General features: G+C 42.2%; 1 protein-coding gene across 1 annotated transcript; it reads left to right on the top strand.

Moving 5' to 3' along the window:
• Positions 1 to 289: 289 nt before the first annotated feature.
• ubxn7 (UBX domain protein 7) lies at positions 290 to 16,484 on the top strand. Its single transcript, XM_080726342.1, has 11 exons — positions 290 to 380; positions 1,408 to 1,567; positions 6,554 to 6,618; positions 6,753 to 6,818; positions 7,274 to 7,386; positions 8,237 to 8,383; positions 9,921 to 10,011; positions 11,419 to 11,549; positions 14,059 to 14,560; positions 14,669 to 14,748; positions 15,359 to 16,484. Exons 1-11 carry the CDS (start codon positions 311 to 313, stop codon positions 15,518 to 15,520), a joined length of 1,587 nt encoding a protein of 528 aa, XP_080582468.1. The 5' UTR covers positions 290 to 310; the 3' UTR covers positions 15,521 to 16,484.
• The last annotated feature ends 5,774 nt before the right edge of the window (positions 16,485 to 22,258 follow it).

Raw genomic sequence — 22,258 nt, 5'->3', positions numbered from 1 at the left:
GAAAAGTAGTTTCATGACAGCTCACTGACAGGACAAATCACTGGTACAAGGTGAACTAAAAGGAAATCCTAGTAAGCTTTTCAGCTCATTTACACAGGAACCACTTCATGTATCTCATAAATTCTGATATTACATTCTGAACAACAACTCCATCGAGTCTAAAACAAGTGGCAATCACGTAGGGCCAGGGGGAAAAAAATACATTACCCATAATTCAACACGACTCTCTTGTGACGTCAGGCCTTTTGCGCCAGGGGAAGGGACGACGGAACGCACGCGCAACATTTGTGTTGTTGTTTGTGGCGGTAAGATGGCGGCGCTCGGAGACGCATCAGCTCCGGGGGTGAATGGGTTAATACAACAATTCACAGCGATTACAGGTAAGCAAAAACATTCCCTTTTGCTTTTGCTTGATGGAGTCGTCACGGGACGCTTTTCATTAAAAGCCACTTCGCTCCCGCAGCGAAGCGGCTCCCCCAGGAAACGGAGCGGGCATGAAGTGTTGCACTGCCCCCTGTTAGTGCTCCTGTACATGGGGAACATAGGAGCAGCCAGCCGGGGAGGAGGGCCGACAAGTATGTGCAGCTTTAGCTGCTCAACTTTACACCAAATTCCGAACAAAAAGGCATGTTAAAACCACAAGGCGGAGGCGTTATACCTGCTAAGGTTGCCTTTCAGATTGGTATTATTGATTACCGCGAGATTGGCTTGGCCTGTTGCCTTTTGTGTTGTAGGTTTGATTGTATTGTATGTGGAATCATTATGGACGTTAACATTTTCCTTCCATCAGCCAGCCTGCGCTGTGTCTGTGGAAGCTCCGCCTCATGTTTAGTGGTGGCTGGCTGGCTGGCTGCGAATCAAACATCCCTGCCTGCTCTCGCCTCGCGTGTCGGCATCTCGATCGAAATCGCCATCTAATCTATAAATTGCCTAATAATGCGAGTGCGTTGTATTGCATTGTGCTGAGTTTAAACTACATCAATGTATTTAAGCGAATGGCTTAGCCAGATGGGGGCTGCTTGTAGAGCAAGACTTGGGAAAGTGATACGGACATGCGCAGTTAACAGGAAACTGATGATAATGGACTGTGCACTCACTCACCACATACATAACCGACATACATACAACATGCCTTGAATATTTGTTTGCACAGCGATCAACTTCCATTTTTAGTCCCCTAATAAATAATGTAATACAGAATATTGTGGAACCTTGTTCACCAAGCCACGGTCAAAGCTATTTGAGCATTATGGACTTGTTTGGGTTTGTGGGGGCTTGCCTACATAATATATACAAATACATTGTGAATGGTGTCAGTTTCTATGTATAGTCTTTTATTGTATATTGTATTTATAGTATTAATTTAAATAATATGTGCATAGAAAAATAACGTTTTGTTTCCTCCAGGGGCCACAGAGAGCGTAGGACAACACATGCTAGAGGCATGTAACAACAATTTAGAGATGGCAGTGACCATGTTTTTAGATGGAGGAGGGATTGCAGAGGAGCCCAGCACCAGCTCCGGCTCGACAGCAGCTTCAAGCAGCAGAGGTCCTCCTCCTGAAGAGTAAGATGATGTTCTCCCTTCTCACCTGTTGTATCCAAGATTTTAAAGTTGGGACGGTGTCCTTTCATTACTTAAACCTTGTTTTTCCATGTACTGTCACTGGATTGTTTTTATGGCATGGCTCTGTGGCAAGAGGTCTACAAATGGTTTGGTTTGTCTGTCTGGCCTGGCCTTAACTCCATGACCCACCCAATTGCAACACACTTTTGCTTGTTTGAGATGGCTCAGGGTAGAAGACCGGGTTAAGCAAATATCAATTGGATTGGTATTACAGATAGTCAAAGAAGGGGACATTTTAAGTTTGTTTATTTATTTGTTAGGTTGGAGTAGACCTGAGACTGAGCATCTTTAAGGGACCCTTTTGAAGTTCATGGAAAGCCAGTTTATGCACAGTGAGCCGTGAGTGTCTGAACGTCATTCCAGGACAATCTCACCTCATGCATCATAACAGGGTCATGGAGGTCAAAAACACTGCTCAGTAGGAATGTAACGATAATGTAACTGAATTGAAAAATCGATTTCAATTTGCAATGATCTACTATATCGATATGCAAAAGCAAAATATTACATTTGTTTGGCTTTGTATAGTTTTGCAATGCAAATAATTGATTTGTATAGAAACAAAGTATTATTTTGTGACTTGTATTTAGCAATTTTAAGAAGGAAAATGAAAAAGAGGGGTCTAATTACTTTAACATTCCATATAGCTACTCTTGGTCTATCGATAAATGTGTGTAATCTCTATATTCATTTCAAGGTGAGGCTTTGTCCATAATAATGTGTTGAATATAATGTCCATGCATTTAGTAGAGAATTACAGTGTTTACTTACAATTATAGCCATAATAATAGATCCCAAAAAACAGCACTATTGACACGTTTCACACAGATTTAATTTCTTTGCTAAATAGTTCCTACATCGATTCAAAATCATTGAATCATATTGTATTGTATCGCCATGAATGAACCAATATAGTCCATGTATCGTATCGTCAACCATGTATCGTGATGCATATCGTATCGCTATTAAATGTATCGTTACACTCCTACTGCTCAGGGATGTGTTACAGCTCATCCGCACTGCCCGCGATGCAACGCGACGCGAGCGACGAAATCTCATTAAAATACCGGTACATTTGTTTCAATGAGGACGTCCTGGCCTACCGTGAGCAACAACGCGTTGTGTCGCGATGTCGTCCACCCCTCCTGTTTTCGCTCGGGAGCCTCTATTTGAGCAAGGTTGAGCAATGTCCGATGCTGTAAATGCGGACACTATTTCACAGGACGTTGTGTCACTCGCTCGCGTGCAGTGCGGATGAGGTGTTATAGTGAGCCACTATTTCATCCATTGATGCAGAGACTGAGAAGTGGGAAGGACCCAAGAGATTTGCGGAAGATCTGTGGTCATGGTGGCTGCGTCAATGCTTTTCCAGATCTGTGGTCATGGTGGCTGCGTCAATGCTTTTCCAGATCTGTGGTCATGGGGGCTGGGTCAATGCTTTTCCAGATCTATGGTCATGGGGCTGGGTCAATGCTTTTCCAGATCTGTGGTCATGGTGGCTGCGTCAATGCTTTTCCAGATCTATGGTCATGGGGGGTGGGTCAATGCTTTTCCAGATCTGTGGTCATGGGGGCTGGGTCAATGCTTTTCCAGATCTGTGGTCATGGGGGCTGGGTCAATGCTTTTCCAGTTTCAGAAAACCATTTGATGATTAGGTCTAGTAGGGGGCAGCAAAAATGTCAAGGTCATTGAGACCTTGTCTCTGGTGTGTCTGACCTTGTGGTCGGTCAGACACAATGACATCCAGACTGTAGTCCTTCAGGTTATTAGAGGGGAAATTCTGACCAAAACATATCCCCCCTAAATGAGCCTTTTGTCATACATTTGGATTTGGTTTGGATTTCTCTCATTGTTGCTCCTCATCCGAGTTTTGACGACAACTCCTCACAGCTAAAATAGGGCTTGTGCGACTCTCCCAAAATCGCTTATTTCAGGAGCTCCACAATTGTTTTTTTCTTTATCAATCGTCTATTCATAGTTCAAAGACACCGACGTGCTGTTGGACCACCACATGCAGTAATCCATGAGAACACGGCTGTGTTTACTGTTTCCATAGCTTAGGCAAGATTCTCGCGTATCGCGAGACTTCCGGCGACTTCGCTTACAGCGTAACTTCTGTAGTTAGTGCTGAGTGATGAATCGGAAATGGATTGCAATCTCGATTCAGACTCCTATGTAGTTACGGCGATTTTATGATGTCATGAGAAATAAAAATGCAACAGTCCGCACACACTACGTTTGAGCAAAACTCACCGTATCCCCTTCTCTCTATCACCCCCCCCCCCCCCCCCCCCCCCCCCCCACACACACACACACACACACACACACACACACACCGCACGCAGTCAAAGCTCTGTCTCCATCGCCGTCTCCTCTCTCTCTACCACACACACATAGCTCTGGTCCATAGCGTTAACTCCAGGTGGTGATTCAAATGGGTCCCAGAAAAGTTTTATGAGTCCTCAATACAATGTTTTCGAGCGCTGTGAGCTTGTAGATCGGCTATTTTCAAAGTGTATGCCTATTTCTATTTATTTTACAATTTGGCTAATGTTTGAACTTAGAACTACTAAAACTACTAAAACATGTGCCCCTAATGAATTTGGGCGTGCAAAATGGCGTCGGACGTCGGTGGAATCAAAACATTGACGTTTCTATCGCCTGTTTAAGACTTTCTACGTGGATTTTATTTGTGTTAACGTAGGGTAAAGTAGGATGCTTTCACCCATGAACAATGGTGGTGTCTGTGGAATTTTAAAATGTTTTTCTTTTACCGCGACCCGGTAAATTATTTTAACATGGACTCCAATGGAGGCGCATCCCCCGGACCCCAGGACCATGACATGAATGAGTCCCTGGGCTATATATTAAAAATAAAAACACCTGCAGAGCTAGACTTTTTGTGGTTCCCTGTGACTGTCTGTCCGACAGATGTTAACATGTGATTGAAGGAAGATGTAGCACTAGCAAGCAACATAGCATTTGTCAAGTTAGACAATTGTCAATTCTTGAATTTGTCAGTGGACTTTTTTTGGCGCATTTTCCCGGTCTGCAGACTTCAAAATAAATGTTTTTTTTTCTTGATCAAACTTTTTTTTTTTTATAAACCCAAATGAACCCTTATTTGGTTTCATTTTATGCTCTAAAAAAATCGTGAGAGAATCGTGATCTAGATTCTTGAGGAAGAAAATCGAGATTGTCATTTTAGCAAGAATCGCCCAGCACTATTCTGTAGCGTAAAGAAGTATTTTTCCTGGAGTTATTACAGCCAGTATATACACAACGCGTCATTGTGGTATAAATAAGAAAAAATTGCATCATACGAATATAATCTAGTTAGGCTGTTGATCGCTTGAATCCAGTAATATGAATGAGAACATATGTACGCTTCTAGCGTAGTAAGCTTCTAGAATAGCGTACTACGTGAGCGTAGATCACTATTCTAGCAGAATTTTGGAGCGCCTGAAATAAGCGATTGGAGTCACACAAGCCCCATTTTAGCTGTGAGGAGGGGTTGTCAAAACTCAGATGAGGAGTAACAATGAGTGAAATCCACCAAACCAGGCAGGATCATGTATAAAAAAGGTACATTTAGGGGGGGATATGTTTTGGTCTGAATTTCCCCTTTAATGGGGGCAGAGTCGGTGATAACTTGGTCAAGGGTGCACCCCTGCCCTTGATGTGAGTAGGAACCTCAATGTGCTGCTGCAGGCCAAGACACTCCAAGCACACTCAGGAACTCTGTTGCAAAAGCGAGGAGCTCATTCGGCTTGATTTTCTTGCATGGCTCTTTGAAGTGAGCCGAGCCGGATCTCTGCGATCCGTTCCTTTTCAAAGAGCCGTTCAAAATACTGTCTCATTTTAGTTACTTTTAGTTATTTTGTTACTTTCTAGATTTTGATTATAATTACAAATCACTTCAACCCTATATAGGCCTACATTTTGGCCATATACATTTCCGCCATTTGAAAATATTAGCCGATCTACAAGCTCACAATGTGTCACGTTGCGACACATTGTGAGCTTGTAGATCTGCTATTGTCAAATGATTTTTCCAAATGTTATTAATTGGAAAACCTGTGAAATGTGACGTTCTGCATATTGAGTACTTTCTATTCAATATGGGGCTAAATGTGCTATAATCATATTTTTGTCTTAGGAATGCGACAAATAGTCTACAACACATTATTGAACTCAAGTCTCCATGGCACGAGTAATCAATAGAAAAAAAGTCATTTTGGGGGGTGGACTACTCAGTGCATTTTGATACCAATACTTTAGTGCTTTTACTCAAGTACATTTTAATTACACTTCTACTTGTGTATTTTGTACATTGTAGTAAAGAATGTTTGTACTTTTTACATGTAGTATTTTGAACGGCTCTTTGAAAAGGAACGGATCGCAGATATCCGGCTCGGCTCACTTCAAAGAGCCATAAATCCCACCTGCAAGAAAATCAAGCCGAATGAGCTCCTCGCGTTGCAAAATGACAAGGTATTGCCCACATGAATATTCAGATCACTATGATGGATGACATGGTGCAGAGTGAGGTGAGTACATCATTTATCTCAGGGAGGAAGAATGGATTTGGTTTGGGAGGTCGGTACATGAGAAGCACTGCCATGGAGTTTGGAGGTTTACATTTGAAAGCAAGGCATTCCTGGAAGAAAGGCCAGGCATTGCTCATGAAATGAAGCCTTTTCTTCATGATGTGGTGATGCATTGTGCATTAAACATTTCCATGGTGGCACTGGCAAGAGACGGAGCTGACGGTTAGAAGAACAACACAAGATGGGGCTGAACGCTAACGTGTGAAAAATGCAAAAAAAGTGAAAAACATGTGATTGGCGATGTGGGCAAAACATCAAATTCCTGAAAAACAGGATTGGCAGTGAATGAGTTAATGCCTGTTGTCTTGTGTTTCAGTGAGGTACGAGCACCCATTCCCCAGAAGCAAGACATATTGGTGGAACCGGAACCAATGTTTGGAGGTGATGTTATGTACTGAACTCTACTTTGTCTTTCCATTGACTGAAAGTTCACACATAATTCATTTCAGTCATTTCAAACAGTCAGTCTTTTGTTCAGTGTCTGAATGTGCTTTCCATGTCCATTATAATTGCAGTGCCAAAGCGACGGAGACCTGCTCGATCCATATTTGATGGCTTCCGTGACTTCCAAACTGAAACAAGTGAGTCTCTTTAAAGGGATAGTTTTTATTATTATGATTATTTTTCTTCGCATTCCTAAGCCAATAATTTGATGACCAGCAGTGGTTTACTATGGAGACACAAAGAACCTGCTTTGTCCCCTATGGAGACACTGAGTCTCCTCACATTATTGCCTTAGGAATGCGACAAGAAATGTCGAGTCTCCATGGGGTGAGTAATCGATAGAAAAAGAAAGAAAAAAAAACATTTTGGAGGTGAACTATCCCTTTAATGTCTCCTTTTTCTCTTCTGCCTTTTTAAGAGCAAGCCTAGTAAAGAAAATGCTATTGGATAATGCACTTAGACGGAAAAATCTCTTGTCTTTCTTTCAGTCTCTTTTGGGGTTTCCCTCTCTGTATGTCTGCTCTCTGTCATTGTATTCCTAGCTGTACTGTTTCCTCCTGTAGTGGCTAAGTATCCATGTTTTTTTAACCAGTTCGCCAGGAGCAGGAGCTGCGCAATGGTAGCGCAGTGGATAAGAAATTGAGCACCCTGGCAGACCTTTTCCGCCCCCCCATTGAGCTCATGCACAAAGGCAGCTTTGAGACGGTGAGCACACACTCGCTGGATCTTTTACACTACTCTACTCACTCTACGCGGGTTCTGAATGTTGAATGATAATTCTGATGGTGGATGTGACAACAAGCATGTCTGTTCTGTTGTCGGTACATCAGCTAATATACAGCTGTTTCTTTAATGTAATCTTTCTCTCTACCATACATTTGCCGATTTCTTTTTTTTTTTTTTTGGTGGGGATTTCTACCCTGTTTTCTGACTATATCCCAGATTCGTGCTTTTGTTGTTTTTATTATCTAAAGTGTGATATTGCGTTGCCATTGTTTTTTTTTGTTATTCTTACATTTGTAATCTAATGGACTGGGTCCATTTTGTTCCATTTGCACTTGCACACTCTTCAGTGTTAAATTAATACTAGATAGACCTTTATTGATCTTGTGGGGGAAATTCAGTTGTTATGACAATACAGTTACGAATGACAGAACAGATAAAGAAAAAGAGATACAGCTAGGAGGAGTAACAAATAATACTAATATAAAAATTAAAAAGGATAACGGACAGTATTGCACAGGGATTAGGAAAAGATTACTATGCTAAAGAAATCTTGCTTGGCCCTCGCACTGCCGGGGAAGTGGTAATTGGTGTGTTACTAGAGCTTTTAGGTGCACTAACGGTAAAAAGAAATAGTCAAAAGGATTTTACTTAACACTAGATCCCATGATTATAATTGCATCTAAAGATGCTTCTTCTTCATTCACGTTTGGTGAATGTAGCCTTGGCCAGGAAGAGTTGATGTCTTCAGGCAATAGCCATCGTCATCAGGTGTTTCAACCCTTGAACCGCTACACCCTCTGATGATGATGTTGTGTTCCTCTGTGCATAGGCAAAAGACTGCGGTCAGCTAGAGAATAAGTGGCTGATGATCAACATCCAGAACGTGCAGGATTTTGCCTGCCAGTGTCTGAACAGGGACGTATGGAGCAACGATGCTGTCAGGACCATCATCAGAGAACACTTCATCTTCTGGCAGGTGTGTGAATTAACACCCTCTCACTTTGCTTGACTCTGTATGTCTCATAAACCTTAGCCTGGATACCAGCCTGCTACACTACGTTCCGTCGGATTTGTTTTGTCACTTCGCTCCTCAGTCTGGCCAGGCTTCTATCTCCAAGGGAGGTGGGACATAGAAAGCAAGTGGAAACACTTGCAGCTTACGATTGGTCTGTGGTGTGGGGTGGGACAAATACACCACTGTGTTTTGGCTGGCTGATGACATAGGGTGTGTTCGGAAATGCACACCGGGTGTGCTCTCAGTGTAGTGAGTGCAGTGGGCGGTGACGTTGTAGAGTGCACTCAGTGTGGCTTATTTACGAAACGACCAGTTAAGGGGCAGCTGTGTGCTTTTTCACTCTGAACTCTGAAGGAGAACTTCCTGAAAAGCAGCAGTTGCTAACGTAACGTTACTATTGAAAGGTAATTTAATTCATAACAATGGCCTTCCTGCTGTTAGTTTACACGTTGATGCTTGTCTAACAATAAACCCCAAAAGGACCTATCAAGCTGCAAATGGGGCATTTCGCGATCATTTCCTCCATTGTTCAAAGCTGAGAAGCGCTCAAGACATAGCCATGAAAACCAATGAATCAAAACACCGTACTGACGCACCACACCGCCAAACCCCATCTTCTGAGTAGAGTTGTTCAGTGCGTGCACTCAGCACACCCAGTGCGCAGCGCACTGGATTTCCGAACGACACTGCACTGAACCCCGACACATCTCTCTGTTTTACTTTCAGACAGATCGGCCCATCACCCCGTTGACTGATTGGTCGATCTAGACCAGTCAGTGACAGTGATAGGACTTCACCGTGACTGACTATGATGGCCTCCACTTGTTTTCTCACTTTAGGTGGACAGCTTATCACCTAAAATTTGCGGTGATAGGCTCTTCACCGCAGACTTTGATAAGGGCTTAACCCTACTCTTGATTCATTGGAACAACATCCAAGCAACAACGCCACCTATGTAACAGGTGACTTTCGGAAATACAAGTCAAATGGAGGGCTTGCCAGACTGAGAAGCGACAAAGTGACAAAACAAATCCACGGAACGTAGCATAGCAGGCTGGTACACAGGCTACATAAACCTAGCCTTGACACTAGAGGTGGGATTCATTGTGTAAATGTTTAAACACAATTCAAACCATTAATGTTTAGAAACAAAAAACAGCAAAATAATTAAATTTAAAAAAGAAGGGAAAAATGCACAATGCAATTATTATAAAACTACCCTTTAACAAGTTGGCCATTATAATGTACTTACAGAATTTCAATAATATTGCAAAAATACTTATCTCCAAGTGTTTATTAGTAGGAGTAATCAATACATGTGCAAAAACTGTCAACAGTCACGTTTATCACCAAGCCAATTCAAACACATCGGTCGCAGCACATACATTGTGAACATGTTGCGAACGATTTACCTGTACAGCATGAGTGGTAGTAAAAACTAAAATCACCCATTGTATGCCTGCCTTACACCACTTTATCTGCTTGTTACAAACTGCAGGTATATCATGACAGTGAAGAGGGACAGAGATACATCCAGTTCTACAAGCTGTCAAAATTCCCATACATATCTATCCTGGACCCCCGCACAGGTGAGTCCTGACTGGAGGACATGGCAGCATATTGTCACTGACAGGCAGAAATCTCCCTACTTCATCTTACATTTTAACAGGTCGATCCCTGTTGGGAATGCATGCCCCTCTGGTTATGCAATGCTCGTTGTACCCGTTCCCCATCTGTCTGACTGTGTCCAATTTATGCCCATATATGGAGATCTCTGTATCTGTCTGTCTTTCTGCCTGTGATTCTTCACACCCTTCATTCTTGTTGCATTAAATGATTGCACTCTCCCACAGTAATAAGGAGAAGAAAAACCACATATATACGTTTTTACAATTATTGCAGGCCATTTTGGCACATTTGGGGGGCACTACCCACACGTTGCTGCTCATTCCATGAATGCCTGATGCTTACAAGCTGTACACCATTGTAAAGGTGTCTAATCCATGATAAAGATTATATAAAACACAATAGCTATTGGTATTATTGAAGGGGATATATAATTGGCTGAAGTTAAGTTTCCTCAATGTTTGTGTATATTATATGCATTATAATCTGCTCTGTAGTAGGCTATTCAGGGAAGCCTTTCGCGCCTTTCAGACGGGGCACAGGGGCTGCGCTGCGGTCTCATGTGGAGACAAACCCTTTATACTTAGGCCCTATTAAGACTCACTAGCAGCCCAAATCTGATTTCCTATCCTGTTTGCTGTCAGATTCGTTTTATGCAGTCTGAACAAGGCTGATGGTGCGTTCAAACCTGGATAGTTCGATAAACACAATCGCTCCGCGAGTAAATGCCGGGCGATATTACGCCTGTGTCCTCAGCGCGCCAGCCGCCAAGCGTGTAAAGAAAAGCTGACCACAATCCAGCTCTCGCCACCCTCGAGCGCATCCACGAACGAGCACGCGAGGGGGAATTTCACGGAACCGCGCCCGCTGGCCTCGCCGCACCTAAACTTCCCCGCACGGCCAAAATAACTGCCCGCCTCTCATTGAAAATGAATTACTAGGAAGCTGCGACCGCGCTCCGTCTGAAAGGCGCTTTTGTTTTCTTCTGAAGGTATAACACTGCTTCTAGTGGTTGCACTGGTCGGAGGTTTAAACCAATGGTTTAACACAACAGCATATCAACCACAGCCATGAATGCATGGAAACATAAGATTTTCTTTTGTTTTTAAATTGGCTATTCTTAGAACGCTGAAGCATAATTGGGTTAAAGTGGTAAAACAGCTGTGGTAAACCCCTGGCTGTCCCCGGACCCTACTTTGAGAACCACTGATGTGATGACCCATTCCCATTTTATTTGAATGTTTTGCGAATCTGACATTTGCTAAGCTTAAATAATATAATATAATAAATATAATTTTAGCGTAGCTACATGTAACGCCTTTGGAGACATGTTAAAGGTTCTGATACCTGTGTCTTGGCATCCAACCTAGGTCAAAAAATGGTGGAGTGGAACCAGCTGGATGTGGCGTCGTTCCTGGAGCAGGTGTCGGGCTTCCTGGCAGAGCACGGACAACTAGATGGACCATCCTGCCACGCGCCCCCTGCAAAACGAGCTCGTTCTGTGAGTATTTGATTGCTGTCTTTATTTGGATAATGATTGTCGGGTAATGCTTGACATTAACTAGACATTCGTAACCACCTAAACCCTTTATACTTAGGCCCTATTAAGACTCACTGGCAGCCCAAATCTGATTTCCTATCCTGTTTGCAGTCGGATTTGTTTTATGCAGTCTGAACAAGGCTGATGGTGCGTTCAAACCTGGATAGTTCGAGCAGCACGATTACATACAAAGTGAATGCAAAGACGAAATGACGTACGGCGCAAGCAGGTCGACACAAACGGTCGCCTCAGTATCTTCACCCCAGTTGGAAAAATCCAAGTGAAGCAACCTTCGCTTCCCATGTCTTAGATTTCAGCAATGGCTTAGCCACTAATACATTATAAAAGAGATGTATATAATTTTCATAAACTGAGCGGAAACCTTCCACGAGAGAGATTGCAATCGGGTGAAAATCTACATGATCTGCAATAATTGTCTGTCAAGTCACCTTTATGTAGTACATTTAAAAACTGCACAGTGGACCCAAAGTGCCATACAAATGAGGCAGATGATAAAACAAACAAGACAGGCTTATAATGGCACTGCGTCCATGCATATCTCAGTCATGTGGCCATTCTATGAAGTCAGTAATTTCCATATCTGGGTATGGTTTCAGCAAAATCCCACTGCCATTGACCTCCTTATAAAACACTCCTTGGGTCAATCTTAGCCAATCAGGATGAAATATGAAGAATTGGACAGATCCGTCTTGATCACATGACTATAATGTGTACCGATTTGCGTGATGTTTGGAAAAAATCTGTATGAGTCATGTAAAAAAAAAATGGCCTCCTGGTGGCGCTATGACAAGCCGATATGAAAAAGGTGGGGTTTCTGCTCTGTATCCAAGGAATCGTTAATTGGGCCAAACGTTGCCAGATATAGAACAGTTGGCTGTACATAGACAGATGGACACCCACACGGACGGACGGTCGGTGGCAAAATCATAGTCTCTTCCACGCCTTCAGCCTGGTGGAGACAGTTCTAAAGTGGAACAGCAAGGTGGGAGGCACTCACATACGACAGAGAGAAAGAAAGGCGTTCTACAAGGAGACAGATGTGAAGTGATTCAAGTGAATAAGTGGACTTTTGGCATGGCGACTGGCCAAATCAACCTGTAGGACAGCTTGGATGTCATGTGGCAAGAACACTGTCTATAACTTGTCTTTCCAGTCACCATTGGAAGTTTAATGTTTCGTTCGTTATGTCTGCTACTCTGCTACTGTTTCCGCATGTTTTGTGATCACGTGAGATGAAATGAGGCGCAGTCCGATAATCTCAATAAAATCCTTTTGTGTTTTAGAGAATGTTTTAAGATTATCCTGTAGTGTGTGATGCTATGAGATTTCCAAATGTTTTTTTTCACTGACCCTCTTCAGCTCGGCCCAAAGGAGGCATTCTGTAAAAACATGATGACCGCAATCGCTAAAATGGAAATTGCAATTGAAAAAGTTAAAGGGAACCTATTTAAACCTAAATCCCTTTGTTCTGATATGAAGAGATTAGTGTGGCAAATAAAACCTTGTCTACTGAGTATTTCTCTACAAAATGCTGATGCCAGGATCAATGATGTGAAATGACACGTCAGCAGCATTAATTGGCATTTACTCCAACACTCAATATATCCTTGTTTTAGGAGGTGAGTGGTTCCTCAGTGACTCATTTAAATCACTGGTTCACAAGCACTGGGTCAGGACCCATTCGTGTGTCACGGACCAATTTTTATGGGTCATGACTCAAATAAAAATCCCATTTTCTTTTCCTACATGAAAAAGGTCTACATTTTCTATTCAATATTTAAAAATAAATGATTTCATACATTTTAAAACAAACAAATCTAAAATTCCATGAATAATTTTTCACTAGTTTGGGTCCCAAGGCAAACGTCTAATTTCTCTTTGGGTCACAAGTTAAAAAGTTTGGGAACCACTGGTTTAAATGACAAATGTCCTCAGTCATTGTACTAGGAGAAATGAAAATGGTTGATATTGGCATTTGGCTGGTGAGTTTCTGATCCTTCCACAAGGGGGAGCTATAGTGACAGTCAAGGTGTATGGTGTTTTCTTGTTGATGGAGACTGGAGAAAAGAAGAACGAGGAGAGTGTGATGTAAAATAACAATTCGCAAGGGGGTGACATTACAGGTCAGCACGCCACTCCCCAACGTGTTTCAATATGCCATGGATAGGTTATAAGTTAGTATTAATGTAAAAACATGTATTGTTTTTTACTTTTTTTCTTCGATTGTTTTGTACTTCTATGAGACAAATTCCATAATAGTTTACAACCCATGTTGTGTTGTCTAGCTCTGTGCCTGTCTGTCTACATGGAACACACTTTGCTCACCTAAGCTAGTGTTCATCGTTTAGTTACGCTTTTGGGACAGATTTAAAAAAGGCTCTCTATGTTGTTTCACTTTGCTGTCATTCAGCTTCTTAACATCTGCATACTGTCTGTCCTCCTGTCTCAGGAGAGTCTGATCGATGCCAGTGAGGACAGCCAGCTGGAGGCAGCCATCCGAGCATCTCTACAGGAGACCCACTACGAGTCCGGCTCCGCCGCGGAGGCCCCTGACTCCCCGCGCTCGGAGGACGACTCGGACGCAGAGCCTTTCTCGGACAGCGAGGGCCTCATCTCCGTCGACGGCTCTGACGACGACACGCCAGATGCCCAGGAGGAGAAGATCTCCTCAGTCAGACACGCCCCAGCCCCTCCCACGGCCCCGGCCCCTCAGCCTCTCCATCCCGACAGCCCCCCCACACAGCACAGAAAGTCCCCACACAAAGAAAACAACCACAGCCACAGAAAAGAGGAGAGCAAAAAGAACCACCTAGAGCCCTCCTCCGCTGCAGGCCCAAGTCGTTCTCCACCCGCCCCAGACTCTGGAAAGAACCACTGTAACGCAGCAACCCAAAGTGCTGGTCCTTCCAATGCCAGTGACAGCAAACCCTCTGACTGCCTTGATGATAATGGTAAGCCCCAGTGTCCCTGTTTGTATGTATGAGTCCACATGTAGTTGAACAAATACTGTTTGTTGTTTCTCTATGATGTTGATGTTTTATTTGTATTTTTAATCCTAGGTCCCAAGGCAAGGTTGATGCTTCGTTACCCAGATGGGCAGAGAGAACAGATTGCTCTGTCATCCAAAGCCAAGCTTATGGTGAGACGACAACTTATCTATTCTTATCAGTGCTTCTGCTCTATTAGTCGGGATATTAATGAAATCTGTTTAAAATTCCTTACCAAGAAATGTCTTCACCAATGTGTGTGTAAAAGGTGTCTAGTAACACATCTAACAAAGTTTGAAATTCAAAATTCCTATGAGAATTTTTTACAGCTGCTGAAAGTTGGGCTCCCATTGACTTTCTATACACAATACTACTAAACGATGGATTAGTGATGAGACGTCACTTTTCACAGTTTGTGCAAAACAAATGCTTGCAATGGATTCAGAATCATGACAACCACCTAGTTAGACCCCTCACATGCTACTTAAAGAAGATTTTTTTTCTGTGTATTTTCTTCCTGAGCCCAACTTTCAGCAGCTGTAAAAGATTCTCCTAGGATTTTTGAATTTCAAACTTTTTTAGACAACTTTTCCTAGACACACACATTGGTGAAGACATTTCTTGGTAAGGAATTTATTCCCAGATTTGACATTATTCTGATAAAATTCTCTGACTATATACATGGTGGTCAATTCATGTTTTTTGTATGATTTGTTATAACAATCTTTCTTACAATCACTGTATTACTTTCTCCTATCACAGGCGCTGGTGAGACACGTCCAGTCAAAAGGCTACCCCAATGAACGCTTTGAACTTGTCACTAACTTCCCCAGACGGAAGCTTGCCCACTTGGACTATGACATCACATTGCAAGAGGCAGGGCTTTGTCCACAGGAGACTGTATTTGTGCAGGAGAGGAACTAGCCCGTTCAACCGCACTCACTACCCACGTCCCCTTATCTCTCTGATAGACCTCACCCTGTTAACAATGACCTGGATGACTTTACTGGCCACGGCCCCTTAACCTTTTTTCCTGGAGTTAGGCCCCCTGTTGCCAGGATTTGATATTGGATGGATTGCGTTTCCCGCCATTCTGAATACTCGACCAATGTCTCTACTGATACCCTAAAATAATTGTAGTGCTCAAAATCTGACCAGTAAAGTGTTATTGACGCTAGCACACTTTTTTTTAACGTAATCTCTGGCCTGAGCTACATTTTCATATTCTGATATATTAAAGCACATCAGGATGGAATACATTTTATATGGCCTACGTGAAATTAAAAAGGACTGAATAATGTTTAAATGATAAATGAGGCATCGGAGACTTGTAACAAAAAAAAACTAAAAAGAAAAAAAAAAAAACTTTCACCCTCCCCCCTGAAAGCTGCAAGGATTTCAGATTTCAGAATTTATTTTCTAGTCCTTGTTTATATTTTCTGTACCTGCGGACAGGTCAAGGAGGGCTTTATTTTGTTTTTTAATTTACTTTGTTCCACATTTGCTCTATCACTTGTTCAGTAATGGAGGCATTGTGGTGGGTAAGGAGACACAGGCTCCGCAAACCGCAAACTACAAATCAAACATGTCTACTATCACCTTGGAGACATAGATCGAAAAAGATTGGGAAGATCTGCATATTTTTAATCAGGTTTATATGGGTAAACTAATAGACAACACAAGTGGATTGTTTTTGAGTTTTCGGGGGTTGACTTTTGATACAGAAGTGGATTAATGAGAGGGTTGTTCAATGCATTGAACAGACCTGCATTGTACAGTGATGGTGTAGAGAGATTGATATTTAGCTGTAGTCATTCTGTTTCTTTTTTTATATGCTGCCCAATTTCCAAGAAAAGATGCCGATGCTGAAATATAACCATCAAATCAAGGGTATATTGGCTTGGTCTTCTGTTACATGCCTTGTTCTGTATCTGTCAGTATGTGTCCATGGTATGTAACTGGTATGCTATTCTAACTTATTTGCATTCATCTACACCCAGGTGTAGCTAGTCCCTGATTATATGTAAATCACTTTATATTTTGCTGACCGGAGTACCTCAGGGGATAGGAAAATGTTTTGTCATGTGCCGTTGCGTAAACTAAGATGACAAAACTACCTGTGACAATAGCAGGAGAATCTTGCAACTGTCATCAGCAGGTAAGGTTTTGGCTAAGGTACTGTCAGGTACTGCTGAGTGTGGATTTTGCAAAACCAGAAATACTGTGGATATAATATTCCCCACAAGACAGCTGCAAGAAAAATGCAGAGAACAGCAGAACCTGTTCATTACATTCATAAATTTCATAAACATATCAAAGGCCTCCGACTTTGTCTGAGCCTTGGGTGAGTACAGGGTCTGTCACGGTTATCTCACTCCTGTGTTATGTGCAAAGTATATGTCAACAAAGAGATCAGTTAAGTTAAAGAGCCATTTCACCTCTGGGACAACCAGATCTTATTTTATTGTTCTTTGGGACACGATCAACGATCATCCGTTTTGAGATATTTTAGTATTTCAGCATGTACTAGTGATGCAATTTGCATCATATGATGCAAAACAACAATAAAATAAGATCTGGTTGTCCCAGAGGTGAAATGGCCCTTTAATCACGGCCACTTCATTATAATGTGCCCTAATCCTCCTGCCTGGCCTCTACTGGAACAATAATAATAGTAATGATGAAGTAGCCTTTATGAGATCCATATTTTCCCACTCAAATGGTTTGTATAATACATGCTACTAGCTCATTAAATAATGCGGTTTCACTGCAAAATGATAATTGAACTGACCTGAACAGGTCATGTTTAGCATCTAATCTTTGTTAAGACAGGGTTCTAAGGAAGATTGTCTCTTGGTCCACTTGCGTCCCAAACAACATACCTCAAACTGCTGCCATGCTTGCAGATGATGGCCCCCACTGATGTTGGTGACCCTGTGCCCACACACCCCTTTCCTCTATTACAGCCATTTGGACCTAAATTCCACTTCCACACAAGACATTATCTAATGTGTGGCTGGCCATGACACTTTGTGAGCACCTTAATGCTTCCTGGAGGAGAAATCCTACTGATTTTGTCACTCCATGGACATTTATCTACACTAGCCCCCACCCTTGGGGCAAAGCCTTTTATTTATTATGGTACTTTTAAAGCATCTGCTATGGATGCATTTTAGACTTATGGGGCCCTATTATGATCCAGGTCTTATGCCTTATGCCTTAACTTCTTTACCTTACCTAAAATCAGGCAAAGCGGTACACAGTATCTCTACAGCCATGTCATCAACATGCATCTGTCCCATCTAGTGCCACCATCAGGCTGATTTTTGCAAAGCACATTTTTGGACACTGCTCCTACAAATGTCGATCTCTCCCATTTCCCATATTCCCTCCTTATTGCCTACCATTGCCTTCTAAAGTTTCTGTATGCGACCTGACGGACGCTTATCTCCCGATTAGGGAGTCTTACTGGTTGTAGTGGTGTAAAAGTACAATATTTGTAGTAGAAGTAGGCCTAAGGCGGATTATGCCAATGCATTTCAATGGGAATGGAGTGAATGGAGTGGTTTGCTGCCATTTGCAGATTTCTGCAAAGGAACGCTTCCACCCACATGGGTAGAAACAAAAGTGGTGTGACTGTGCCCTTACAGTATGGAAAACTGTCCAGTGAAGTCAAAATACCTCAAAAGTACATTACTTGTGTAAATGTAATTAGTTCATTTACACCATTGATTGTCCTGTTCTTGTGACACACCAGACATGCCTTGTTCTGGCTCAGGTTTGGTGGTATTCCTCTTCTCATTGTAAGATTAATTAGGACGGAAAAGTTTGGACAATTATTGAATACTGAACTTTTATCAATTACAAGTATCTTCTTTTGGTCTCAATCGATTGATGTACCCCTGATGTTTAGAACATCTGAATATGTCTGATCTGATTTTTGACTAATTATTCGCTTGCTGTAACCGTGCATGGACTGTATGAAGATCATTCCACTACAGTCTACTCCTGCATTTATTGATAATCACAACAACAAGCTGGGCATACTTTTAAAGTGATGAACTGAAGTTAAGAGTGCTAACTAGGAATTAGAAAGCACGAAGGTGTCAGTTGACCACAATGTGTGACAACATACAGTCTAAGGTAAAATGCTAGTACTGTCTGTAACCCCCACATTGCAATGTCTTCTGTTGCATAAAAGGAATGTTGGACCTTATTCACCCAGCATGCACCTCTCTAATGATTCTCAGAATGCAGTCAATGGAAGTTAATGTATAACTAATAACTTGTCTGGAGGCTTAAGGCCAGCAAGGGTCAAATATATAGCAAAGCACCAAGTCCTATAGAACTAAACCACAGTCTTAAGATATCTGTACCCAGGGTAGAGCAAATAACAGTCATTTGTTGTCATTGTCATATTTGAATGCAAAAGTGAGGTTATACTTTTGACACCCCATAGAAATCTTCAGAAACATTAAATCAATGGGCCACCTTTCTTTCAGGCAACCTCAGGAGGACAAGCTCAAGCTGAGGAGCCATGTTGGTGACATGATCAGTCTCAGAGCAAGAACTGTTGTCCATGATACAGGGTAGGTAGCGGCTGAACTCCCATCAGGTCAATAGTGTGTGCACGTTAACTCATAGGGTGCCAATGACTTATCATGACTTATTTCTTCTGATATCCCTGGGTGTCTTTTTTGGCCGCCACTAGGGGGTGCCAGCTTTATTTCTATTTTTCACTTCTTTCAACAAAAAGAAAAAAAGCTACAAATTCTGAGATTACCATGTGGGTTTGTGTGTGTGTGTGTGTGTATATACAATGTGTCCGCGATGTGACCCACGCATGGGTCCCGACCCCAGTGTTTGGAATCCGTGGTTCTGGTTCTCCGTAGCCACAAGCCCAAACAGTGTACATTAGCCAGCAGCATTAGCTTATCATTACTCTAATATAGTCACGACTCACCAGCTGGTGGAAAGCAGTTTTGTGTCTCTTCCCAGGGTCTGAAAATAGCTGCAGGCCTAGGACTGTCCGACGGACAGTGCTGTGGTCCAATCTCATGTTGGACCACAGTCCTTGTCATGGGCAGTGCAAATGTCGGGACTCTGATCCAGTAGGTCCCATAGCTGGTGGAACTGTGTGGGAGAGAGGTACTCCCTGTTTTGCACATGGGCGTGTGCACGAATTCCGCCTGGGTGACAGCAGACTGCTGGGCGACCGCTGGCTCTTTGGCATGGGATCAACTTTGATTTAAAAAAAAATGCATAGATGGTTGGTTGTTTAAGTAGGACAAAATGTGTAAATTTTTTCCCCCAAATATGGACATCACTAACGTCTGACATCATAGATGTCTGATGTCATAGACCACATGAGACTGACACAATATGCCCATATGGGCATTCCCAGATATGGGCTTAATGGGCCCATATATGGGCATAGAAGGGATGTAATTAATTCGCAAGTGTGACTTGCGTTGCGGTTGGTTGTTCAAGTTGGCCAAAATGTGGCCGTATTTCCCAAATATGGATGAGCTGGGATGAGGTGTCACGCACTGTGACCCACATGGGCTTAAAAGGGACAATGACGGAATTAATTTGCAACATTGTGATGTTAGAACAGCTATCTGCGGAGCTGAGATGATATTGATGACAACGGGATAAAAGGGACAAGGACGGAATTCATTTGCAACATCATTGTGATGTCAGAACAGATCAGCAATATCCTTCTGCGGAACTGGGATGAAGTGTCGTGATGTAAGAACAGGTCAGTGCAAATGAATTCTGTCTTGGCCATTCATTTGCATCATTGTGATGTCAGAACAGGTCAGTGCAAGAGCATGAGGTGTGACAGACAGACAGACATGAGCTGGAGGTTTTCATACTAAGTAGCAATCTATTGGCGCAATAACAACCATAACCCATTGTCTGACCCATTTTCCTGCACTCTGTTTAGGTGCCAACTTGCGCTTTGCCACCTCGGCACTCTGTCAAGGTGCCAACTTGCCACAGAGGACACAACAGAAAAACTGAATGCACAGTAATTGCGCGTTTTGCTGGCGACTCTGCTGAGGTGCCAACTTGCCAATTTTGAATTGACATTAACATAGCCTATGCCAGAGTCAACAGATGCATAGATCAGCCCTTAATGTTCCTGTGCGGCCATCATATGTATCTTTGGACCTTATTCCCCTCATTTGACATTGATAAGAACATGTCACTCCCATCCCGACCCTATCTAAACCTATATGCTAAATGCACAGTGTAAACAGGATACATCACTGCTTACCAAAAGGCAGGATAGGGCCTAAGTGTTGTATTTTCCTGGTTTTATTTTATACATAAACTTAGGTATAAAATAAGGACTAAAACCAGGAAAATACAACACTTAACACATAAGCAACATATCAATATTATATTGTGACATGAGATTAGATTTTATTCTCATGTCACAATATAATTGATATTGATATGTTGCCCAGACCAAATACCCACTTAAATATTTAACGTGTAGCTAGACAACCTACTACATCTTAGAGACAGAACAAGAGCACTGTTGGGGGAAAAAAGGTCAGTTGAGTGCATCAAGTTGATGTTTAGAAGTAGAACATCTGAGTAGGATAAAGGTCAGAGCTGGAAGAGAAATCTGCAGCTGATCAAACAGATGAGGCTACTAACTCTATTGTATTCGCTTAGCTGTGCATGGTCTTTCTGAAGATCATTCTGAAAATCCTTTTTTTTCTTCTTTTTTTTTGTCAAGCACAAGACAAGCTAGGGTCATGAACTGAAGTTACGATAATGGAGGAAAACTGCACAAAGGTGGCATTTGGGCCACAATACAGTATATAAGATCAAATCTAACACTACTACAACCACCAAATCTCCACCAGCTGCACTAAAATCCACCTTGTTTGCATGGTCTTATGTTGCATAAAAAGACTGTTGAGCTTTTCACCCCGCATGCACCTCTCATTCTCAGCAGTCAATAACTTGTCTGGAGACTTAAGGCTAGTACAGGTCAAATATATAGCAACGCACAAAATCCTTAAAAGAGAAAGATACCATGTACTGCCGAAGAGAGAACAAGTCAAACAAGTCATGCTTTGTCATATTTTCCTGCAAAAAGAATTACTCCCCACAGAAACATTAAATTAGACAAATTGAAAAATGTAAAGATTTCCTTAACAGCACACCACAAAATGACACACTATTGCTTTAGGAAGTCATGGTTGTGCTTTCTCATAGTCAGTAACCTAAAAATGACAGAAGCAGATTAGCCAATAGAGTTTCCAGTTCACAATCACAAAACAGCTGTTTGGGGAAAATCTTGGTGAGAAGGTGAATGAAAAATACCTTCTCTCCCTTGAAGAACTACTGCTGATCTTCCCTTCACCATGAGCCTCTAAAATGTCAATGTTACTCTGGTGGATGTGCTTCGCAGTGGCCATTACTTGATAACTGGGTGTACAGAGGAATTGGTTGACTTGACATGAATGTAGAGTAGCATCACGTGAGCCAGTACAGACAGAACTAATTTAGCATATGAACCATGACAAGATTGGAGCAAAACTATTGATGGAAAATGATGAACTACGTTTTCTAATGCTCCGACAGCTGTTCAGGTTGAGTGTGCGTTGCATTGTGTACTGTATGTGCAGCTAGTATGTC

This window comes from Nannobrachium achirus, assembly GCF_963921795.1.
Source record: "Nannobrachium achirus genome assembly, chromosome: 5".
Classification (NCBI taxonomy): domain Eukaryota; kingdom Metazoa; phylum Chordata; class Actinopteri; order Myctophiformes; family Myctophidae; genus Nannobrachium; species Nannobrachium achirus.
The sequence above is the reverse complement of the archived record's forward strand: the minus strand, read 5'-3'. Positions and strand labels throughout refer to the sequence as shown.

Coding starts and splice junctions, on each gene's coding strand:
- ubxn7 (XM_080726342.1), top strand. CDS start 311: ATGGCGGCGCTCGGAGACGCATCAGCTCCGGGGGTGAATGGGTTAATA. Junction 1,568..6,553: donor AGAGGTCCTCCTCCTGAAGA/GTAAGATGATGT, acceptor CTTGTGTTTCAG/TGAGGTACGAGCACCCATTC. Junction 10,012..11,418: donor TATCCTGGACCCCCGCACAG/GTGAGTCCTGAC, acceptor CATCCAACCTAG/GTCAAAAAATGGTGGAGTGG.